Here is a 20,104-nt window from a genome sequence, read left to right on the forward strand (position 1 = left end):
ACAGGAAGAAATTCAGACTAACTGTATTTGATATGATTAATATGAAGACTTTTGCTCCGTTTTCTGTTTCAACATCCTGTGTTGCAATAATGTTACCAAGCACATTTTACTTGATGTGGTGGACAAAAGTAAAGAAACTACTATTGTTTTTATTTAAAGCGTAATTATATAGAAGATACCCCCAAGAGCATCACATATGCTTTGTATTATGCTATTCCATTGCGCAACCCAAAATAAGGAATCAAGAAAATACTTTTCCACCAACACTTTAGTAACTGATGAAATAAATAGATCATGTTGCTGAAAAAATAACCACATAGAAACCTGCACGAGTTACCTGAAAATAAAGCCTTACTTTTCCATAATCGAATACTCTCCAGTTCGTAAATGACATTTGCTAAATATTACCATAAAAAGTGGATATTCATTGAGGCTCTCATACAAATTCCTTATTAACTTTGAGCATTAAATGTAGGTGAGAGTCAACAGAAAGTAGCATAACGAATTTGCAGTAGTGATAGGAAACCAAGAATATAGCTCAGGGTGGGAAAACTATGGCCCGCAGGCCAGATCCGGCCCGCAAACCATTTTAGTCTGACCCTCGAGCTCCTGCTGGGGAGCAGGGTCTGGGGCTTGCACTGCTCTGGCACCCCAGCCGGGGAGCAGGGTCAGGGGCCGCTCCACGTGGCTCCCAGAAGCAGCTGCATGGCCCTGCTCTGGTTCCTACACGTAGGGGCAGCCAGAGGCCTCCGCTCTGCACAGGGGCGGCTCCAGGCACCAGCACGCCAAGCGCGTGCCTAGGGCGGCAAGCCAGGGGGGGCGCTCTGCTGGTCGCCGCGAGGGCGGCAGGCAGGTTGCCTTCGGTGGCATGTCTGTGGAAGGTCCGCTGGTCCCGCGGCTTTGGCGGACCTCCCGCAGGCGTGCCGCCGAATCTGCGGAACCGAGGACATCCCGCAGGCAAGCCACCGAAGGCAGCCTGCCTGCTGTGCTTGGGGCAGCAAAATATCTAGAGCCACCCCTGGCTCTGCACACTGCCCCTGCCCCAAGCACCGCCCCTGCAGCTCCCATTGGCCGGTAACCTCACCCAATAGGAGTTGGAGGGGTGGTGCCTGCGGACAGAGCAGCGTGCAGAACTGCGTAGGAGCCAGAGAAGGGAAATGCTGCTGCTTCCAGGAGCCATTTGAGGTAAGTGCCACCCAGAGCCTGCACCCCTGAGCCTCTCCCCGCGCCCCAACCCCCTGCCCCAGCCCTGATCCCCCTCCTGCCCTCTGAACCGTTTGATGCCAGCCCAGAGTACCCGCCTGCACCCCAAACCCCTTATCCCTAGCCCCACTCCAAAGCCTGCACCCCCAGCCAGAGCCCTGATACTCTCCCACACCCCACTCTCCTGTCTCAGCCTAGAGTCCCCTCCCACATCCTGAACTCCTCATTTCTGGCCCCACCCTGAAGACCACACCCCCAACCAGAGCCCTCATCCCCTCCCACACCCCAACCGCAATTTTGTGAGTATTCATGGCCTGCCATACAATTTCTATTCCCAGATATTGCTCTTGGGCCAAAAAGTTTGCCCACCCCCGATAAAGCCTGTTGAACCTGTAAATCATTACCTGGAATTTCACTTCTTTTTCAGCAATCTGGACAGTTACATCAGCCTGTAAGGTCTTGCTGCCATGTATTCGTTCCACTTTTTTAATCCTACTGGGAAGCAAAGGGCTTTCTGAATCTTGGAGCTCAAAACGCTGTAAAAATTGAGAAAGTAGTACTTATTTAATATAGTGCTGTGTTTTTAAATGTTTCCACTGAAAACATGACAGAAATTGATGCAAGACTAATTTCTTATAAGTTCAATATCAGTTTGCTGTAAGAACCTTAATACTGAAAAAGTTAAAATGGACCTTATAAGATGCTAACATCAATATATATCTACTAAATGTTCTCTAGTCAACTATTAGCTTGCTGCTCCTCTTATCAAACAAATTAAACTAAGTCATGAGCTGAGACAACAGAAATCTGTGAATTCTGAAAAATCCATGAATTCCAGATCTTTGTATAGAATTTTCTGTTACATAGATTTTAAAGTTTCTTTTCTAAATAAAAAAAATCAAGGATATTCTTATTGCAAGATAGTCCTAACAATATAATTCCCACTGCTGACTTGTTGATTTTGAGGCCAGACAGACTGAAATAAAGCTCCAACCCTCCAGCACTTACGTTCCCACACCCATTTATCTTTGAGGGCTATTATGACCACTTGGGTATTAGAAACATCGAGCTTAAAAAAAAATACGCATCAAGCTAAGATGCTAATTTAGTTTGACAGCCTTGTGTGTAACGAGAGTTGAGGGCTCCCTACACACAAGAAACTTTTAATATATAGCCTTTAATAGGCTAATGAAAAAATATTGCCTTTTTGCCCATTTTACCACCACCTCTGCCCTCCATCGTTCTACGCTGTATGCAGGAGTGAAAGCTAAGTAATACAGATCAAGAGATTTTGAGTCATATTTTTTAAACTACCGTTTGTTTTTTTCTTAACACCTCTTTAACTCTAGTGCCTAATGAACACTTACAAGTGAGGCTATGTCCATGTTAAAGATTCAACAAGCACGCGCACTCTCAAACACACACTTCAATAAAGGTGTGAGCATTCGCCACATACATCCAAAGGCTTGTCTAAACTTAAAATACTACAGCGACACAGCTGTGCCACTCTAGGGCTTTAATGTAGATGCTACCTACGCTGATGGGATGGATTCTCCCATCGCTGTAGTTAATCCACCTTCCCAAGAGGCAGTAGCCAGGCTGACGGAATGATTCCACCAGGGACTTAGGTCAGCTTAAGTAAGCCACAATGAGGTGTGGATTTTTCACACCCCTGACAGATCTAATTAAACTGACTTAACTTCCTAATGTAGACCAAGCCTAAGACTCCCCGAAAAAGTCCTCCTGTAAAACCTGCGATTTCAGAGGTAAAAAAACAAGTAAAAACCTAACCCACACTTATTTGGGAAATGATTTTTGGTTTTTTTCTACATAATCAAGAAGCAAAAAGGACCCTAACTCATTTTTAAAAAATTGGTTCCAGAGCATCTTAAATTTGGCTGGCCATCTTGGCTATAGCCTCATGTTCCATGCAGGTGAAAGGACATTCCGTAGCAATTAGGTAATGAAGGTTCAGAGTTCAAATATCATGATAAATATCTATCTGGTAATTCAGATAATGACGAAGATTGCTGCTGTGATTAAAACATTTGATGCAGTGTTGTTGTAGCCATGTTGTGTAATATCTTTTATTGGACCAACTTCCATGGTGAGAGAGACAAGCTTTCGAGCTCTGTGTAAGCTTGACTCTCTCACCAATAGAAGTTGATCCAGTAAAAGATATTATCTCACTCACCTTGTCTCTTGAAAACATTAAAATAAGCTTCACGTTATTTTAGGCACATTCGATTGCTTTTATTAAAAGTGTGTTTCAAAGAATAAAATTTATGTCTCTTTATTTGTACAAGATACCATAGCATTGCAAATTAAGGTTAGAAAAACAATTATTTTTTGTAACATAATCAGACACATACTTTGGCTCTTCACTCTCATAGATTCACATTCTGGACTAAAAGGCTACAAATTTTTCCATGTTTAAACGTGAACTTTTTTTAAAAAGCATAAGTGTACTTTAGTGCAAAACTGCCAAAAATTCTATTTTTATTTTAACAGCTGAACCAATTTCAACCACCACTAAACATTGGAAGAAGAACAGAAAAAAGCTGAGAATGTGCATTCTGAGTTTCATCTTGAACTAAGATTTTAATTGGCAAGTTAGAGACCCTGATCCAAAGTTAACTGAAGTAAACAAAAAGACTCCCATTGAGTTCAATAGACTTTGGATCAGGTCCAAAGCTATTTCCACAAGCAATGCTGACAGACTCTTATAATTACAGCATCATTTCCAGGTGCAATTATAACAAGGGAAGGAAATGTTTTATTTCTTCACATTTCTCAAATACAACTATAGATTGCTATCTAATGCTCTGGGTGCCAACAGCATAAATTAAAAATCACAACATAAAGAAAGGACTGCCCATGAATATTTTAAAGTTTCAATCATTACTCAAAAAATTAATTGAAATTAAAGAGAATACTGACTATGTAACAGATAAAGCTCAAAATGGGTACACACCACCAAATCAGACTCTTTAAGGACCTACCTATATAACGTGTAAGGGGGAAAAAAAGCACTATTGTGTGTGACTTCAATCTGAGTAACAATGTTGGAGGTTAGAGCTGGTAGTGAATTTTTCAATTAAATTTCTTTTCATCAGTGAATAGGTTAAAAGAAACAAAAACTTTTCACAGTAAATGGTCAGTTTCAATGAATTTCTTGACTCGAAAAAATGTTGAAAATAGTTTCAGAATGTTTTGACATTTTATACATGAAAAATTCCAGTCTTCCAGTTCAAAATGAATTTCTGTATCAAAAGCTAAGCTAATTATAATAAAAAATAAAAATGGCCAAAACTGAAACATTCTGATTGATCTGAATTAATTATTTTTTCCTGGATTTTTCAGTTCACAAAAATTTCCAAGATTGACTTTTTGTCCCAATCAGAAACAGAAAAAAAACATTTCCTGCACAGTTCAACCGGAAGTCTCAAGCTGTTAATAGTAAAACGTCTTTGGAATTTCTAAGTAGTATAAATGACAATTACCTAACTCACAAAGCATTGCAGCTAATATAAAAGGAATTCTATATTAGACCTCATCTTGACAGATAAAGAGGAAATGATCTTAGAATTAAAAGTTAATGGTTGCTTTGGTGCAAGTGATCATGATTTCATTATATTTCTTATGTGCAAACACAATAAAGTTCCAACCAGTAATATCTATATGGGGCACTTTTAAAAGGACCAGTTTTACAAAGCTGGAACCAATTATGAGCCAAATCGGCTGGGAGAATTTAAACAGAAAAAAATATAACTGTTAATTGAGAGATGTTGAAATGCATTTCCAAAAAAATGAATTTCCAAAAAAACATAACTGAGGAAGAACACTACACAGGTTAAAAACCAGACTGGCTTAGGGAAGTGAAAGAAGCAATAAATAAATTTAAAAAGTAGAAGAAAGGAGACGTTGATAGCAATTAATATAAATTAAAGCTAGAAATTGTAGATATTGATAAAGGAAGCAAAAGGACACAAGGAAATATCTACAACTAACAGAGTTAAGGACAATAAGAAATGTTTTTAGTGTATCACGGCAAAAGTACCCTAATGGTATTAGTCTATTACAGGGGTCGGCAACCTTTCAGAAGTGGTATGCCGAGACTTCATTTATTCACTCTAATTTAAGGTTTTGCGTGTCGGTAATACATTTTAACCTTTTTAGAAGGTCTTTTTCTATAAGTCTATAATATATAACTAAACTATTGTTGTATGTAAAGTAAATAAGGTTTTAAAATGTTTAAGAAGCTTCATTTAAAATTAAATTAAAATGCAGAGCCCCCCGGACCGGTGGCCAGGACCCGGGCAGTGTGAGTGCCACTGAAAATGAGCTTGAGTGCTGCCTTCGGCACGCGTGGCATAGGTTGCCTACCCCTGGTCTATTATGAGATGGAAAGGGTAAAATGGTCAATAATAATGCAGAAAAGGCAAAAGTGTTCAATAAATATTTCTGTTTCATATGTGGGAAAAAGCCAGATGATGTATGCATATCCTATGATGAAATACTTTCCATTCCAGCATTAACTAAGCAGGATATTAAACACCCACTACTAAATTTAGACATTTAAAGTCAAGAGGTACACATTACTTATACCCAAGGGTTTTAAAAGACCTCCCCAAGGACCTTTCTGAACAGTTAATATTGATTTAAATAGATCTTGAAAAACTGGGGAAGTTCCAGGTGACTGGAAAAACGTTGTGCCAAAAAGGCAAATGGAATGACCCAGGTAATTATAGGCCTGTCAGCCTGACACTGAATTTGGGCAAAATAATGGAACACCTGATACAGGACTCAGTTAATAAAGAATTAAAGAAGGGTAATATAATTAATGCTAACCACATGTGTTTATGGAAAATAGATCTTGTCAAACAAACTTGATACTCTCTGATGAAATTACAAGTTTGAGTGATAAAGGTAACTGTACTGATGCAATACATCTAGACTTCTGTACGGCATTTGTGTTGGTACCACACAACATTTTGATTAAAACCTAGAACAATACAAAATCAACATGGCACACAGCAAATTTATCAAAATCTGGATGACAGATTTATGTCATCAAAATGTAACAGTCAATGACAAACATCACTGAGCAGGTATGTTTCTAGCTGGGTTCTGCAGGGATTGATTCTCAGCCCTATGCTCTTTAATATTTTTATCAATGACCCAGAAGAAAACAAAATCATTACTGATAAAGTTAGTAGATTAAACAAAGATTGGGGGAGTGGTAAATAATGAAGAGGACAGCTCCTGGATTGCTTAATAAACTGGGTACAAGCAAACAATAAGCCTTTCAATATGGCCAAATGGAAAGTAAAAAAGAATGTAGGGCATACTTACAAGATGGGAAATTCTATCTGGAAATAATGACTCTGAAAAAGACTATGAATCTATGAAAATGCTGGAGGGATGAGAAGGTGGGCAGAGAAAAGAAGACACATAAAATAAGCATTTTCTCTTTTTTTTTTTTTCGTTTGATGGTTTTTGTTCAGCATTATTTCAGAAAGCTCTATAGATTAACTGAAGGTTTAACAGACACAAATGCCTATAAAGATAAACAAATTATCATGACACACTCAATATTTTTCATGTGAAATAATTTAATCACAATTAATTTTATAAGAAATTTATGAATTTTAGAATATTATTATTTTCCATATGAGTGACAAAGACCTACCTCATTAATATCTTCTCTCTAAAGCCCTGATTCAGTAAGGCACTTAAGCACATGCCTAACTTTAAACATGTGAGTAGTTACAATGTATCAATGGGACTATTACATTGTTAAAGTTATGCATGTGTTTAAGAACCTGTGAATTGTGGCCTAAATTCACTAGAAGATATAAAACTCATCAGCTAATGAAATCTGTTGGTTTATGAAGGTATTGTTCAAAACCTTTTTTAATATCGGTATTAACATATATTATTTAAATAATTTGCATTGCTTCGGTGTCTTATTATAATTTAGTGGGGCTATTGTAGCAACTCACGGCTCTCTGGGATTTGTATATAAAATGCACAGTACTCACTTTTAATGCATCTTCTACTGCAGTCCTGCCTTCCTTTCCTAATAGAACATGATAAGGGTAAAGCCATTTGATTATATCCTGGATTGACATCATAGGGAAGGAATCCTAATTAGAAATAAAAATACAGGAAAGATGAATTCCATTATCCATTAACTTGGAACCCATTATACTGACAACTGCAAAAGAGGAATGACAACAAACAAGTGTACCATTCAGCTTTTGAGACAAAACCAGGGACACTTCATCCATGCTTCCCCAATAGCTGTCTCGCCTACCTCCCCATCTCCACTCCCACTGGGTCTCATGTTATTTTCTGATGGTGGAGGGAAGGATTAATTGTTGAAACTGCAGAAACTAAAGAATCTCGATATGAACTGAAGAATGAGCCACCAGCTGTTGATTAACATCATGCAGAGGAGGCGGGGTAGTTTCAAGATATGACAGCTGCTGTCTTTTCTTCTGGTGCTCTGCGCTACTTGACTTCCTTGAGGTTTTGGAAGACATCAGGGAGAAGCAGAGTGTTGCAGTTGCTTATTGCATATACTGGTCTCCACTGCAGACTTCCAGTGGTCAAAATCTGGTATGCTTTTTAAAAAGTGCTGTAACCAAGAAATTCAGTACATTTGGACAGTCTGTGAGCAGATAAGATTTTGTTTTTGTTGTTTCTGCTGCACTATAAGTGTGAATGGTGCTAAAAAGGCAAATCTCAGCTTCCAAGAGTTTATAATCCAGGTTAAACAATATGAGAAGGAGGGTCTAGATGCATCACTTATATCAACATACATTGTAGAGGTTAGGCATGCATCTTGTAATTGGATCTTAACAGAATTTGACAGGATTTCAACAGAATTGATAGAATATAAATATTTACTAGGTTGGGGGGGGGGTTGTTTCTTTTTTACTTAAGTCATAAATGGTGGGAGGGAAGACAAAAGGCACTTTTAGGAAGAGAGCAATGTGGTGAGGCCCACTAGACAGTGAGGCTGTTTCAAGTATCGGAGATAACATGAAAGGAGTGAAGATATGAGTAGGTGAAAGATTGGGCGAAAGGAGGCAAGGTTTGGCAAAGAATAGAACATAAAAGAAGGTGTAATAGAAAAAAAGTCAAAGATGGAGACAAGAGCCATGCAACACAGTCTTGACAGTGAGGAGTATGAACTTTATGTGGAAACACAGGAAGCCAGTAGGGCGATTCAAACAAGGTGTGAAACAATTAAAGCATCAAGAAAGGAAGAGACATTTTGGCTGCAGCATGTTGAAGGTCAACGGGAGGATAATCATTTAGAATACAAGCCAACAACAGAACTACTGTAGAGAGATCAATAAAAATTACTGGAGATCGATGTGACTAAACTGCAGAAAGACACTTCCCCATAAAAGTAGATAGGAGTGTGAAACTATAAAAAGGGCAGAGAAGACTCACATGCAAAACAAGATTTATTAAAAGTGGATCCAGTTTAGAAATATTTTAATACTGAAACAAATGTGACACTTTGCCCCTTCACACTTCTCTTTTATCTTCAGTTTTCTATTTAGATCCATTTTCATATGCAAGTCGAGAGATCTGGCCCATTTCTGTCACTTCTGATACCTGCAATCTGCTTTTCTTGGGTGTAGAGACAACTTTGTATACAGTGATGGTAGGACTTCTCAAGAAGAGTTACTAGTTACAAAATGTTGACATTGTTAAATTCTAATGTTTTGGGGTCCTTAAGGGTATACTTTTCAATCACTTCTCAAAAAGGAACTAAAACTAACAGCAGCCATAACTGTAGTAAAGCAAGTTTTTTTTTATGAGGAAACTCAGCTATGACATTTAAGTTTAGGCAATATTGGCTATTAGGTACTTGGGACTAAAAAGGTTCTTTCGCCCTCCCTACAAGATATTTATAAATTAAGCCGTGTATTACTGTGACTTCTGCATTTACTTGAATCATTCTGTGTATGGCACACTATAATATATTATAAATCATGCTTACATATATTTTCTAAATATCTCAGGGTACGTCTACACTACAAGACTATTTCGAATCTACTTAATTCGAATTTGTGGAATCGACCTTATGAAGTCGAATTTGTGTATCCACACTAAATACACTAATTCGACTGTCTGAGTCCACAGTAACGGGGCCAGCGTCGACTTTGGAAGCGGTGCACTGTGGGAAGCTATCCCACAGTTCCCGCACTCCCCGCTGCCCAGTGGAATGCTGGGTAGAGCCCCCAATGCCTGCTGGGGGAAAAAATGTGTCGAGGGTGGTTTTGGGTAACTGTCATCATTGAACCGTCAGTCACGCCCTCCCTCCCTCCCTCCCTCCCTGAAAGCGCCTGCGGGCAATCTGTTCGTGCACTTTTCTGCTCAGTGACAGCGCGGGCGCCACAGCACTTTGAGCACGGATCCCGCTGCAGTTATGGCCGTTGTCAACTCCTCGCACCTTATCGTCCACCAATAAGAAATCCACAGTCAGCTGCTGAGAAATCGGGCTACTTTTCAATGGTGCTGCGAGCACTGGTGGACCATGGGGGACGTTTTACCAACATCAACGTCGGGTGGCCAGGCAAAGTTCATGACGTGCGTGTTTTCAGGAACTCTGGTCTGTTTAGACGCCTGCAGGAAGGTAGTTTCTTCCCGGACCACAAAATAAGGCTCGGGGATGTGCAGATGCCTATAGTGATCGTCGGGGACCCAGCCTACCCGCTAATGCCCTGGCTCGTGAAGCTCTGTGCAGGCGCCTTGCACAGCGACAAGGAACTCTTCAAGTCCCAGCGAGCAGTGAGCAGCGTGACCTGTGACTGTTCAGTTTCTTTACAGAGAAGCTGAACCTGCCCCTGTTTCTTTACCAAGTGACTGTTGACTAGCATCTGCAGTTACATACCCTGCCCACCCCGCTTCCCCAACTTCCAACACACGTTTAAAAATAAAATACATGTTCCACTGTAACTTTACAAAGGTTTCTTTATTGATGACTTTGTGTTACAGGGTTGAAACTGGGACACGGACTGTGCTGGGTAGGGTGTGCGGTGATGTAAAGACCGCCTGTAAACTCGAGGAATGACAGGCTCCTGCTCCCAGAGCGGTCTGCAGTGCCGGACTGGATGTTTCAACGGAGCCTGCCATCCCTCCTTTTTGGGACTCTGTGTGCGGGGGCTATGTGGCCTTTTGGCGGGGGAGGACGGATACAGATTCCTCTGCTGCGTGGCTCTGTGGTCCAGGACAGGGACCATTGCATGAGATCTGTAACCCCCCTCCCCCGCTACAAAGTCACGTACCCCCCCACCCACACAGAACCTGCAAACCACCTCCCATACCGACCAGGGTGCGTACTGACTGCAGTGTGTGTGTGACCTGCTGCTGATCCTGCCCCCATGTCTGTACCCTGGTAAAGGTGATTGTCCTGTCAAATTACCAACCCCCTCCCCCCCCTTCAAACACAGTCTCCTCTAAAAGAACATGACGGAAAAAGTAATTAACAGAAAAGTATTTTTTATTATCAACTAGACAGTTAGGGGATGAAACTGGGATGGGGGCTTGGGTGAGGCGGGAAGGAAAGGACTTCTCAAAATTTAGGCTATGAGAGCTTTTCGGTACTTGAGCACTCTGCTGGGGTGCACTGACAGTTTACACGGCCTCTGGCACCCCTCCTTCTGGTTATTTTGGGTGAGGGGGATATGGGACTTTGTGGCGGGGGAGGGCGGTTGCAGATACACTGCAGGGGGGCTCTGTCCTCCTGCCTGAGGTCCTGCAGAACATGCACAAGGAGCAGGAGCATGTCCGTTTGCTCCCTCATTAGTCCAAGCAGCGTTTGAGTCGCCTGCTTGTCTTCCTCACGCCACCTCTCCTCCCGTTCGCTGTGTGAGCGCTGGTACAGAGAGAGGGTCTCCCTCCACTGGCTCTGCTGGTCCGCCTCGTCTCGGGAGCACCCCATAACTTCAGCGAACATCTTGTCCCCTGTCTTTTTCTTTCGCCGCCTAATCTTTGCCAGCCTCTGTGAGGGGGATGCTGTGGCAGGTCTGGAGACAGTCGAAGCTGTGTGATGTGAAAAAGGGAGTGAATTCCTTGCAAAGATAAATTTTTGCGAAGAATGAACACAGTGTAGTCTGTCTCTGTGAATTCTGGGTTGAGATCCCAGTGCCCGATGGGGCAAAAACCATTTTCGCGGGTGGTTCTGGGTAAATGTCGTCAGTCATCCCTTCCTCCGGGAAAGCTACAGCAGACAATCATTTCAAGCCCGTTTTCCCTGGATTGCCCTGGCAGACGCCACAGTGTGGAAACCATGGAGCCTATTTTGCCTTTTGTGCCTGTCACCGTATGTGTACTAGATGCCGCCGACAGAGGCGGTCCAGCAGCGCTACACAGCAGCATGCATTTGCTTTTGCATGACAGCAGAGATGGTTATCAGCCATACTGTACCATCTACCATACCATAAATTGGTAATAAGATGGGCATGGTTACCAGTCCTTTTGCACTGCACCATTTGCTGCTGTCATAAGTGCCCCTGGCTGCTCTTAGCCAGGGGCGCAAAAGCCAAAATTGGGAATGACTCCCTGAGTCAATCCCTCCTTTTTGGTATCTAAAAATAGAATCATTCCTGCCTAGAATATGGGGAAGTGTACTACAGAACCATTGTATCAGAGAACCAGAGAGCACAGCTGCTCTGTGTCAGATCCTGCACAGATTATGAGCTGTATGCTATTCACAGGTGGTGCTCCTGCAACAACCCCACCTGTTCATTCCATTCTTCCCCAGCCTTCCTGGGCTACCTTAGCATTGTCCCCCCACTTGTGTGATGAAGTAATAAAGAATGCAGGAATAAGACACAGTGACTTGTTAGTGAGAAATGAGTGGAAGGCAGCCTTCAGTTGCTATGATAGTCCAGATAGGACATTAAGGAGTGTGGAGGAGAGGAGCCCATCATCCTGCTGCTAGTCCAGGGGCAATTGAATCTTTTCTTTACACATGAAGGGTGGGGGCTGATGGAGCTCAGCCCCCTGTTGCTATGATGACGATGGTTATCAGCCATACTGTACCATCTACCAGGAAAAATTAGGGCCAGGCGCCCTTGATTGACCTAGTCAGCATGGTTACCAGCCCTTTTGCACTGCCCCATGTGCCAATAGGCTGATGATGAGGACGGGTACCAGTCGTATTGTACCATCAGCCATCCATAGCGTGGGGGGAGCAAGGATGTTGGTGTTGAGTGCTGCACCATCGCGTCTATCTGCAGCATTCAGTAAAGATAGGGTGACATGTAAAAGAGTCAAGAGAGGATTGTTTTCCCTTTCACTTCTGGGGGTGGGTGGGGCGCTGCGTAAATTGCCTAGCTATGCCCTGACCCACCGCGGACACTGTTTTTGACCCTAGAAGCATTTGGAGCTCAGCCAAGAATGCAAATGCTTTTCGGAGACAGCAGGAACTGTGGGATACCTTGCGTCCTCAGTCCCCCCTCCCTCCATGAGCGTCCATTTGATTCTTTGGCTTTCCGTTACGCTCGTCACGCAGCAGCGTGCTGAGTCTCTGCTATGCCGTCTGTATGGAGATTTTTTAAAAATACTTTGGACCAGGCGTAACATTACAGTAATTCCCCTAATTAGATGCAGGAGTCTCCGAGCGAGATCACCCTGAGGACGGTCACTGAAGGAGATAGAGAGCGCATGCTGCGTGAAAGCCAGCACAAACCAGGGCCCTATGCAGCCGTGCTCGGGGAGGCAATGCTCCATGAGTACCTCATGAAAGCCTGGCGCGGAAAAGTGTGCTACCACGGAGCACCCAATAAGGCAGCTCTCCCCAGGAACCTCCTGCGGAGGCTTTTCGATTACCTCCAGGAGAGCTTCGTCGAGATCTCCCAGGAGGATTTCTGTTCTATCCCCATATATAGAGAGACCTCCTTTTCACATACTTCAGATTCCTGTTATATTAAGAATAAAAGTTTACATGGTTAAAGCACTTACCGAGTGATCCTTCCCCTGATTCAGGGTCCGGGTTAATGGCCGGGGACGGTTGGTAGGGGATCTCCGTGACGGTGATGAAGAGATCCTGGCTGTCGGGGAAACCAGCGTTGTAAGCACTGTCGCCTGCCTTGTCCTCCACAAACCCTTCCTCATCTTCCCTGTCTGCGAACATCGCCGAGGAACTGGCCGTTGACACTGTCCCATCGTCAGAGTCCATGGTCGCAGGTGGGGCAGTGGTGGCAGGCTCCGTAGCGTCCGTTTGCCGCTTTGATTTTTTGGTAGCCTTGTCTGGGGTCCTTGATTTTCACGCGGCACTGCGTGGCATCCCGGCTGTATCCTCTGTCTCTCATGGCTTTGGAGACCTTCTCGTAGGTCTTTGCATTCCGTTTTTTGGAGCGCAGCTCCGAAAGCACAGACTCCTCGCCCCTCACTCCAATCAGATCCAAGAGTTCCCGGTCAGTCTATGCTGGATCCCTCTTTCTATTCAGAGATTACATTAACTCCTCTGCTGGAGAGCTCTGCATCGCTGCCGGTGCTGCTGAGCTCGCCCCAATGTCCAACCACGAAATGAGATTCTAACTGTCCAGACAGGAAAAGGAATTCAAATTTTCCCGGGACTTTTCCTGTGTGGCTGGTCAGAGCATCCAAGCTCGGACTGCTGTCCAGAGCGTCAACAGAGTGGTGCAGTGTGGGATAGCTCCCGGAGCTAGTAAGTTCGATTTGCATCCACACCTAGCCTAATTCGAGATAGCCATGTCGAATTTAGCGCTACTCCCCTCGTCGGGGTGGAGTACCGAATTCGAACTAAAGAGCCCTCTAGGTCGAATTAAACGGCTTCCTAGTGTGGACGGTTGAGCGGTTAATTCGAATTAACGCTGCTAAATTCGATTTAAAGTCCTAGTGTAGACCAGGCCTCAGAGAAAGGAAATGCAATGCAATGGGTAGTTTTGTAGAAGTAATAAATAAATATCTGTATTACAGAAATCTGCAGCATGGTTTAGTCATTCAAAGCAATTTATAATAATTAAATATTGATTCCATTACAATGTACAAATTTTACTTCATAATTCAATTACTAGAAATTACTGAATAGTTCAGTTAATATTGTTTAGCTTAAAAATAGGTTACTAAAAATTACTACACTTTACTTCCAATTATTTGTAGAAAGAATAAATTTTATCAGCAGTCTAAAATTAGTAATAACTAATATGTTTCTGTGTTTCCCCCTTGGGGGGGGCAGGGCAGGTACTAGGCAAGCCCATAAATAACTGAGTTATGGTAGTAAAGTAAAAAAAAAATAAAAATCTGATCATAGCTATGAATGTCATTGGGAATCACAAAAGGTATTATATATGTATACTCTTCAATGGGAGAAAAAGAAACTCCAGAAAATTCAAATCCCAATCACTGCTCAATTTACCTGCTCTACAGTTGGCATTCTATATAATTAAGTGTTAGATTGTGCAACTCTTACACAGATGAATGAAAACAATGGTTACCTATCTTCTCGTAACTGTTGTTCTTTGAGATATGTTGCTCATGTCCATTTCAAGTAGGTGTGTGTTCCGCATTCACAGTCGTCGGAAAGTTTTTTCCGCAGCAGTACCCATCGGGTCGGTTGTGGAGCCCCCTGGAGTCGCACCTTCATAGCGGTGTATATAGGTCTCTGCCGACCCGCCGCCTCTTCAGTTCCTTCTTGCCGGAGTAGATTCTTTGGGATGGCACTGGAAGCCCCTTCATCTGCTCCGCAATTAAGAGTTGCATTGATTTCCAAAAAGGCTTCATTCTTTCAATGTAAAAGGCTAATGCTCACCTGACAGCCAAGGAGTGGAGTATTAGCTCCTGGTGGCTAGCATGCAGCTTAGGAAAGAATACTGGAAGAAATATGTCCTAGTTCGCGTAGAATTGTGAAACTACCTTTGGGAGAAAAACTAGGTGTGGCTGCAACTGCACCGTGTCCTTATACAAGACCATGTACGGGGGCTCAGAAGTTAAGGCCTTAAACTCAGACACCCTCCTGGCTGAAGTTATAGCCACCAAGAACGCTACTTTCCAGGAAAGGTAGACAAGAGAGCTCAAAGGGAGGACCCATCAGTCTTGAGAGCACTAGGTTGAGATCCCTGGCAGGACTGGCGGTCTTACTTGAGGGTATAGTCTATCTAGTCCTTTGAGGAAGCGGCAAACCATGGGGTTGACAAAACCAACCAGCTGGCCAAACCCGAATGGAAAACTGAGATGATGCACCTTTAATGACGACACTGACAGGCCCTGCTGTTTCAGGTGTAATAAATAGTCCAGGATAAAGGGAATCAATGACTGCAAAGGTGGAGTGTCCTTTTGTAATGACCAAATAAAAAATTTCTTCTGTTTAGCCAAATAAGTGGCTCTAGTGGATGGTTTCCTGCTGCCAAGGAGAACCATCCTAACAGGGTGTGAGCATGTGAGTTCCAAGGGATTTAGCCATGGAGTTGGGATGCTGGTGGTGGCCGTGGTCCTGTGTGATCAAGTCTGGGATCAGCGGCAGAGTTATGGGCATGTCCACCGACAGGTCTAGGAGTGTGGTGAACCAGTGCTGACATGGCCATGCTAATGCTATTAAGATCACTGATGCGCCCTCTCTTCTGACCATTAGCAGGACCATGTGTACAAGCAGGAAGGGCTTGAATGAATACAGCAGGTGATCCTTCCAAGGGAGGAGAAAAACATCTGCAAGCAAGCTCAGGCTTTGATTCAGGAAGGGACAGAATTGTTGACACATCCTGTTGTGCCTTGTTGCAAACAAGTCTATCCAGGGAAATCCCCATCATTGGAAGATGTTGATCATGACATCCGGTCAGAGTGACCACTTGTGATTGTGAAAGGATCTACTGAGATGATCAGCCAGCTCGTTCTGAGAGCCTGGAAGGTACAATGCCTCTAGATGTATTGAGTAGACAATGCAGAAGTCCCACAGTTTGAAGGCTTCCTGGCACAGGGGAGAGGAGCGAGCACCACCCTATCTGTTTACATAGAATATTGCTGTTGTATTGTTGCTCAATACCGATACACATCTGCCCTCCAGATGGGTTTGGAATGTCTGGCAAGCAAGGCGAACTGCTCTTAGCTCCCTGACATTGATGTGCAGTGAAAGTTCTGCCTGGGACCAGAGACCTTGAGTCCTGAGTCTTCCAAGATGCATCCCCCATCCCATCACTGATGCATCTGTGACTGGAGACAGCAAGGACTGAAGCCTTGAGAAGAGTACTCCTGCACACACCACTTGCCACCACAGGAGAGACTCAATAACTGGAGTGACTATCTTGTCTAGGCGGTCTCGGTTTTGCCTTCTGCTTCTTGTGCGTCACTAGAGAGTGCAAGCGGTGCCAGGTAGCCACAGTGGCGGTCTTCGGTGCCAGGGAGTAGCGGTGCCAGGGGTCTCTGGACCCAGAGTCTTTTTCAGCGCCACAATCTCTCTCACCAAAGCTGGTGCGCTCCGCATCGAAGTGCTGGACTTCGTGTCTGACACAGGCTGTGCCGGCTGGGGACAGAGAGCTGACTCCATGAGGAGTAGTTTTAACCTAAAGTCTCTCTCCTTTTTGGATCCTGGGCAGAAGCCTTTGCAGATCTTGCACCTGTCAGTCTGGAGAGCCTTTCCCAAGCACTTTAAGCAAGAGTCGTGGGGGTCGCCCCAGGAAAAGGCTTCTGGCAGGACCTGCATGGTTTGAACCCTTGAGACCGAGGCATGCCACAGTCCCCAGAAGGAGAAGAATGCAGTGTGGAAAACCCTAATAGAAACTTATCTAACCAACTATAAAAACTACTTGAAACACTAATACTAAGTTAACTATTTACAGGTACAAAGAGAAAGATCACTAGAGGATCGCTTCCCATAGCAAGAGTGAAGCATCAGCTCCAATGACCATCACGGGCAGTAAGAAGGAACTGAAAAGGCGGCAGGTCAGCAGGGACCTACGTATACAACCATGAAGGCGCGACTCCAGGAGACTCCACAGCCAACCCGACAGGTACCGCTAGGGGAAAAACCTTCCAACGACTGTGCATGAACACTTACTTGGAATTGGCATGAGCAAGCACTCAAAGAAGAACTACTTGTTTAACTGCTCACCAAGGTGAATAATGGTTGCATAATCAAGCCCTAAATAAAACAAAATAGATTTTTCACTTAAAATTCTCTAGTTCCTTTTGTTTGCACATATCCCCAATGTATATGGGCAAAACAGCAATGAACTATCCTGGTACAAGAATATTTTTGTAAAATATGTAACTCAACTCATTTTGGTATTCAGTGATGCTCCTTGAATCTGGAGCATTATAAATGGATGTAGTAAAAGTCATCCATCTGAGCACAATCTAGGTAAAATGTACTGCTCAGCCGATCAGACATTCACTTAGCATTATTGCATTTAAAAAGCTCTTTGTGTAAGGGACACCATATACTTTGCCTAAAATATCTCAAATAGAACATAATTACAATGGCACAGATGAGATTAGCCTCCTCATCACTCCACACTAGAAAAAGCCTTCTGTTTCAGACAGGGGTTTTTAGTCTGGGAGTCGTGGCCCTGCAAGAGCTTGCAAACATGTGTTGGGAGGTGGGAAGCAAGCAATCACCTTGCCTTTTCCATATTGCTAAATGGTTAATGGTCCCAGCCAGATGAGGGGAGGAACCCAAGGTCCCAGAGGGGAACAGGGCCCCAGTATGGAAAAAGTTGAAAACCTGGTTTAAGAAGCTATAAATAGACCAGAAACTGGCACACAATGATAACACACTACATTTTTTAATGTAAAATAAAATTCTTCCTTCACCTCTCAGGTCAGATAAATAGCTGAGGGAAGATTTTATTTCCACTATTTTGGAAGCAGTCTGATATTCATTTAAAAGTCATTTTCACTACAGATCTAGAAGAATAAAATGCTATAATGTATTTAAAAATCCAACATATATTCCCTTCCTAAAGCACACTATAAATTGGTCTAATTTCTGTGCTTATCACTTCGTAGTTTTTATGTGGTATCAATAAGTCAGTTTCTTTGAGAGAAATTGTTACAAATTCCTCCCCTCCAAATAAACACACCTAAATCAATTCTAAATCAACTGGTTAATCCTAATCCTAACTGGTTAACACCTAATGAATTCACTGAATCTAATAATTATTCAATACACCAAGATACACAAAGCTCTGCTGAAATCTTTCTTGTCTCATGGTTCACACTAATTTAGCTCCTGATCTTACATCTGGATCTCTGCAGACATTATGGTGCCCAAAGAGATACAATTAAAGATCTGTCCAAAGAGATCCACTTAAGCGAGAGAGACCTTTTTTTAGTGTTATTAATCTAGTAGTTCCAAAGACACTGTAATAAGACATGAACCGTTCAAATTGTATCTGAGGACATTCCTCACTTTTAAAATTTCACTTCACAGTTATATGCACATACCAGAATCTGAACTGCAGCTGATAAACTGTCTAAAGGAAAATCTGGAAGTCCCAGCGTAGAAGACTCCTGGGAGCAGAGAGTTGTAGCAAAAGACAAGAGCTGAGAGATTCTGGAAAATAAACAAGAAATTGTAATCTTTTATCCTTGCAAAACATACTTTAAAATGTTAAGCCCTATGATGCTAAACACAGCATAATATGTTGAAGCAACTTCTGAATACAAGTAAATTTTATCTAATAAAGTTATAAAGAATTAAGGACTCACAATATGAAAACTGTAATTATATAAGAAAAACTGTTTAAACATATTCCCATACTTACTAAAAATTCACTCAGTTCTGATCAGTCGATAGGGATACAGCATACAAATAGCAAACAATCCTGACAGGACATAACATTTAGCTGCTCAACACTACTTTTTTGTAATTATGAAAATTTACCTCTGTGCAGAAACATTTGATCCAACCGAGTATAATAGCTTGAGATGGTCCTGAAAATAGAACATAACATCAGATATCAAATTAATTTCTGGGTTATACCGTGGATCACAGTGCATATTGTGCAAGATGTTTTCTATTTCTCATCTATTTAGATACCGAGCCTTTTGTAGCAGAGAGCCTGGTCTTGGCACACACAATTAATTTTCTAAAAGAAAAAAAAGTTAGCATAGCTTTGTTTTAGGATTATATTGTTTTATTGAAATTAATTTTAGTTACAAAATAAAAACATCAGAACAGCCATACTGGGTCAGTCCAATGGTCCATCTATCCCAGCATCCTATCTTCCAACAGTGGCCAGTGCCAGGTGCTTCAGAGGGAATGAACAGAACAGGTGATCCATCCCCTGTTGGCAAACAGAGGCTAGGGACACTTCAGAGTATGGTTTTCAGTCCTGCTCACCCTAGCTAATAGTCATTGATGGACCTATCCTCCATGAACTTATCCTTTGGAGATTCTCTCTTTCTTTTAAGTAATTCACTGGGCATCAATATGACTCCATCACAAAAAAGGGTAAATATATTTTATTCATGTTCAGTGATTAATTTTTGACTGTATAATATGTAAAATACAAGATTAAAATGTCAATTAGTCCTGCTCTGTAAACAAGCTCTAATTGATCTACAATGGCACTTACCTTAAAGGGTAGATGATAAACATCTCTTGCTTGAAATCTAGAACGAAGAGGAGGGTCCAATGGGTTACCAGAATATCTAGGTACTGGCAGGCCCAGTGCTATCACACGAAAATCTTCACTTACTCGAACAATTTTCCATCCATCTAACTCAGTTTTAGTATGTTCCTGGATCAATTAAAATAAGGTAATAATTAGAATGCAATTATATCTGATGCCTGAGCTACAGACTGAAGACCTATAGAGGGGGGATTAAAAGAGTGGTCTTCCTGTTAAATTTGGTCTTCCGCTTGATTCCATCTTGATTTAAGGTATTCAATTTGTAGATCATATATCGAGGC

General features: G+C 42.4%; 1 protein-coding gene across 1 annotated transcript in view; it reads right to left on the reverse strand.

The window, feature by feature from the left end:
* The window catches only part of VWA8 (von Willebrand factor A domain containing 8), a 282,235-nt gene that overhangs the window by 200,148 nt on the left and 61,983 nt on the right, over positions 1-20,104 (reverse strand). The window contains exons 6-10 of the mRNA XM_045012690.1: positions 19,767-19,931; positions 19,073-19,122; positions 18,634-18,742; positions 7,248-7,352; positions 1,608-1,739 (exon numbers count right to left, since the gene is read on the reverse strand). Of these exons, the coding sequence (XP_044868625.1) occupies positions 1,608-1,739; positions 7,248-7,352; positions 18,634-18,742; positions 19,073-19,122; positions 19,767-19,931 (561 nt within the window). The remainder of the gene's footprint in view (positions 1-1,607; positions 1,740-7,247; positions 7,353-18,633; positions 18,743-19,072; positions 19,123-19,766; positions 19,932-20,104) is intronic.

This window comes from Mauremys mutica, chromosome 1 (genome assembly GCF_020497125.1).
Source record: "Mauremys mutica isolate MM-2020 ecotype Southern chromosome 1, ASM2049712v1, whole genome shotgun sequence".
NCBI lineage: Eukaryota > Metazoa > Chordata > Testudines > Geoemydidae > Mauremys > Mauremys mutica.